Below are 4910 nucleotides of genomic sequence, written 5' to 3'. Positions count from 1 at the left end.
CAAAAACTCAATGATCAGGAGAAATGCTTTTATTTTAAAATTTAGTAAGAAGACAGCCTGGTCTCCAACGGCTCCCTCCTGCGGGGCCCGGGATGCAGAGGCTGGACAGGGCTGGCCGGGAAAGGGGCCCAGCTCCGTGGCCTGGGCAGGTTACCTCACATGAGCTCAGATCCTCTTAGCACTTAGAAAAGTGGCTTGAGCCTGGGGATGGAAGTGCTACCCTGATTTTTTGTTTCGTTTTGTTTTTTTGAGAAGGGGAGTCTCAGTCTGTCGCCCAGGCTGGAGCGCAATCTCGGCTCACTACAAGCTCCACCTCCTGGGTTCATGCCATTCTCCAGCCTGGCCAGGCAAAATGGCTCATGCCTGTAATCCCAGCACTTTGGGAAGCTGAGAGGGGAGGATCATCACTAAAGGCCAGGAGTTCCAAACCAGCCTGGGCAACATAGGGAGACCCCTTATCTACTAAAACTAAAAAAAAAAAAACGTAAAATAACATGAATAGGTAAAATGCCAGGAATTAATCGAACTGAAATATTAAGAGCTCTTATTTTGAAGTGGAGCATTTTATTCACTTTTCTTATTTTTAATGGGCTAGAGGATGGGTGGCAGAAATACTAGGAGGATGGGAGAGCCATCCCTGGAAAGACCAGAGCTGGGGCCCCGAGCTGGGAGAGGTCACCCCGGCCCTGCTGCCCTTGCCAGCATCTCCTTCTCTTCTCCTCTCCCCGGTCTTCCTGCTTGGGAAAGCTGCAGAAATTCTCAGGACTTGGAGGCTTGAAATGCTCAAGGGTTTTCCAGAAAGCAGAATAGAAAGTAGAAGGGCAACCACCAATCAGAGAGGCCAAAGAAAGGGAGCTCAGGCCCTCAGGGAGACAGGAAGTGAGCGAATGGGTCACAATCCTGGCAGGGCACGGTGGCTCATGCCTATAATCCCAGCACTTTGGGAGGCCGAGGTGGGTGGATCACCTGAGGTCAAAGGAGTTCAAGACCAGCCTGGCCAACATGGTAAAACTCCATCTCTACAAAAATACAAAAATTAGCCAGGCATGAAGGAGGGTGCCTGTAATTCCAGCTACTTGGGAGGTTGAGGCGGGAGAATTGCTTGAACCCGGGAGAATCACTTGAACCTGGTAGGTGGAGCTTGCAGTGAGCTGAGACTGGACCATTGCACTCCAGCCTGGGTGACAGAGCGAGACTCTCTCTCAAAAAAAAAAAAAAAAAAAAGCAAAATCCAAAATTGAATCCTCTGTAGAATGTAATCAGAATTCAGGAGAGCAAAATCTGTGTAATTCCTTCAGCCAAAAATCTGTCACAACACTCCCTTGGTGACAACAGCTTTTCTGTTCACTCAACTCTGCGTTTTGTGCAGACAAACTTGTCAAACACACACCTGAGCAAAGAGCACAGTGCTAGAGGAAGCCCTGGTTTCCACCCCGTCACTCCCCAAGGAGAAGGGTTCTGGTATTGGACATGTAGGGGTCGAGAGGCCTGTGGACCTCAAGGCGGGGGTGTCCAACTGCAGCTGGAAAGAGGGATCTGGGACTCGGGCCAGAGGCATGTGAGCAGCTCAGAGCAGGTGTGAGCCCAGGGCAGCCAGAAAGGCACACCCACAGTTCTCAGGCAGGGGATCCCCACCCAACCCAGGAAGAATAGTGACGAGGTCGGGGCATCCCCATGCAAAGAGCCTCAGCTGTGGGCAGCAGCGGGTGCCCTCCCAGATGAGAGGATGGAGGTAGCAGACAAGGTGGGAGGGAGCACTCCCCTCCTGCCAGCCCTTCCTCCCCCTGCTCCACTGCAGTCCTCCTGGCCACAACTAAAGGGTAGACCCTCCCTCACCAAGGGGGAGGGGCCCAAGTGAACAGAAAGAGTTGGGTTTGGCTGGGCGCAGGGGCTCACGCCTGTAATCCCAACACTTCGGGAGACCAAGGTGGGTGGATCACCTCAGTTCAGGAGTTCGAGACCAGCCTGGCCAACATGGTGAAACCCCGTCTCTACTAAAAATACAAAAATTAGCCACGTGTGATGGTGGGCATCTGTAATCCCAGCTACTTGGGAGGCTGAGGCAGGAGAATCGCTTGAACTCGGAAGGCGGAGGTTGCAGTGAGCCAAGATCGCGCCACTGCACTCCAGCCTGGGTGACAGAGCGAGACTCTGTCTCAAAAAACAAAAAAGAGTTGGGTTTGAAAAGTGGCTTGAGCCTGGGGTGACTCCAGAGGACGCTCCCTTCATCTTTGGTTTTCCCCTTTCTGTTGCACAGAAACACAATGGCTCTGTTAACAGCCAAAACATTCAGGTTACAGTTTAACAACAAGCGCCGCGTCACAAAGCCTTACTACCCGAGGAAGCCCCTCTTGTGTTATCAGCTGACGCCGCAGAATGGCTCCACGCCTACCAGAGGCTACTTTAAAAACAAGGTGCCACACGGGCTCTCGGGGCACAGGGCCGGCAGGGGCTAACCGCATCTGATGTGTGCAGAAAATACATGAAATGCCTGCCTATGAATTTCTCAATTTTTGATTTAACGCCCTCTGTGTTTTCCTAACCCTTGGTGCCTGCCTGGGTTTTGGCTTAGCTGGGTCTGAGTGGCCAAGCTTCCCTAGGACACTCCCGTTCCTTCCCGTCCCCGGACCTCTGAAGAGGCCAACCCTTCTGTGGAATGCTCCTTCTGCTCCTCTCGTTTATTCATTCTCCCGATCTCAGCTCAGTCACTACTTCGGGAAAGCCGAGGTGCCGTGTCACGGTCTGAGTGCAACTCCATCACACCCCTGTCCTCTCCGCTCTATTGCCAGCCCCGACCTGCCCTGCCTCCCCCCCTCCCGCCCCCACCCCGGCTCTCACCTGCTGTTTAGGATCATCCCGGGTTGGACACAGCCTCCCAGGCGGGTGTCCAAAGGCAGGGTCCACAGAGCTTCGGGACTGGGGCGTGGAGGTGTTGTCTCCTCCTCTGGACACGGGGATCTTTGTCCAATTTAGAGAAAGCTGTGGAAGTCCTGGGACAGATGAATTAACACACGGGTGCGTGAGTGCAGGGCTGTATAAACCAGGGAAGGCAGGAAGCGGGTGCTTGCCCTGCACTAGGCCAGGCCACGCACTAGAAAGTTCACCGGACAGACCCCTCCGCCCCCCCATCCCCGCCCCTGTCCCAGCCCCCGCCCCCAGTCACATGACTCCTGGCCCCTCTCTTCTCACCTCCCTTCTCTCTGTTTGGGACCCTACCCAGAAAAAGCGACATGCAGAAATTCGCTTTATTAACAAGATCAAGTCCATGGGACTGGACAAAACGCAGTGCTACCAAGTCACCTGTTACCTCACGTGGAGCCCCTGCCCGTCCTGTGCCTGGGAGCTGGTTGACTTCATCAAGGCTCACGACCATCTGAACCTGCGCATCTTCGCCTCCCGCCTGTACTGCCACTGGTGCAGGCGCCAGCAGGAGGGGCTGCGGCTTCTGTGTGGATCCCAGGTCCCGGTGGAGGTCATGGGCTTCCCAGGTAGGAAAGAGGCTTTGCAGTTCCAAGAGTGCAAATCCCCGGGGGCACAGGCTTGGCGGGGGCCGGGGGGGTGGTTGGAGGAGGTTGGCGGGGGGCGGGGGGCAACGGAGGCGGGGATCTGTGGGAGGCCAGGAAGGAAAGATTGTGGCTCAGTCAAGGCCCAAGATCCGACACCACCAGGGAGGGAGAATTCCCCGGACAGAGCCATGTCCAGGGAGAGGAAGAGAAGAGAGGGGAAAGGAAGCAAGAGCTCCTGGCACTGCAGCTGCTGCCCCTGGGGCCTGGCTGGTTTCTCTCTTCCCTCTCAGAGTTTGCTGACTGCTGGGAAAACTTTGTGGACCACGAGGAACCGCTTTCCTTCAACCCCTCTGAGATGTTAGAGGAGCTAGATAAAAACAGTCGAGCCATAAAGCGACGGCTTGAGAAGATAAAGGTGAGGTACTGTCCTGCCTGCTGCCCCCGACCTCCTCACCGCCTGCCGCAGCCCCATACCCAGTCAAACCTCTGCCCACTGCCCTTACCTCTACCTTTTTTTCATTTCTTTTCTTTTCTTTTCTTTTTTGAGACAAGGTCTCACTCTGTCACCGAGGCAGGAGTGCAGTGGTGCGATCTCAGCTCAGTGCAACCTCCGCCTCCCGGGTTCAAGTGATTCTCCTGCCTCAGCCTCCCGAGTAGCTGGGAGTACAGGCACTCGCCAACATGCCCAGCTAATTTTTGCATTTTTAGTAGACACAGGGTTTTACCATGTTGCCCAGGCTGGTCTTGAACTCTTGGTCTCAAGTGACCTGCCCGCCTTGGCCTCCCAAAGTGCTGGGATTACAGGTGTGAGCCACCATGCCCCACCCCACTACCTGTTTCTTTTTTGTGTTCTCCTTTCGCACCAGGGGCTCCCTCTTGTTCTTTTAGATTCCAGGGGTACATGTGCAGGGTTGTTACATGGATATATTGTGTGATGCTGAGGTTTGAGTCACCCAATCTACTGGAACATAGCACCCAATAGGCAGTTTTTCAACCCTGGCCCCCCTCCCACCCTCTCTTCTTTTGGAGTCTCCAGTGTCTATTATTTCCATCTTTATGTCCATGTGTACCTCTCACCATATACAAAAATTAACTCGGCCAGGCGCAGTGGCTCACGCCTGTAGTCCCAGCACTGGGAGGCCGAGGCAGGCGTATCAAGAGGTCAGGAGTTCGAGACTAGCCTGGCCAACATGGTGAAACCCCATCTCTGCACCTATAATCCCAGCTACTCAGGAGGCTGAGGCGTGAGAATTGCTTGAACCCGGGAGGTGGGAGGTTGCAGTGAGCCAAGATCATGCCACTGCACTCCAGCCTGGGCAACAGAGCAAGACTCTGTCCCGAAAAAAAAAAAATTAAGATGTGCTGGGCATGATGACTCAAGCCTGTAATCCCAGCACTTCAGGA

The 4910-nt window shown here is 54.3% G+C and overlaps 1 protein-coding gene across 1 annotated transcript; it reads left to right on the top strand.

The window, feature by feature from the left end:
• The first annotated feature begins 2033 nt into the window (after positions 1-2033).
• LOC116465145 (DNA dC->dU-editing enzyme APOBEC-3H) lies at positions 2034-4475 on the top strand. The gene is made up of 4 exons (XM_032148328.3): positions 2034-2414; positions 3221-3488; positions 3797-3921; positions 4395-4475. The coding sequence occupies exons 1-4, from the start codon at positions 2265-2267 to the stop codon at positions 4452-4454; spliced, it is 603 nt and encodes a 200-aa protein (XP_032004219.1). The 5' UTR covers positions 2034-2264; the 3' UTR covers positions 4455-4475.
• Positions 4476-4910: the final 435 nt, after the last annotated feature.

Source organism: Hylobates moloch, unplaced genomic scaffold (assembly GCF_009828535.3).
Source record: "Hylobates moloch isolate HMO894 unplaced genomic scaffold, HMol_V3 SCAFFOLD_3364, whole genome shotgun sequence".
In the NCBI taxonomy this organism is placed as follows: domain Eukaryota; kingdom Metazoa; phylum Chordata; class Mammalia; order Primates; family Hylobatidae; genus Hylobates; species Hylobates moloch.
This window is presented reverse-complemented; position numbering and strand designations above follow the sequence as displayed.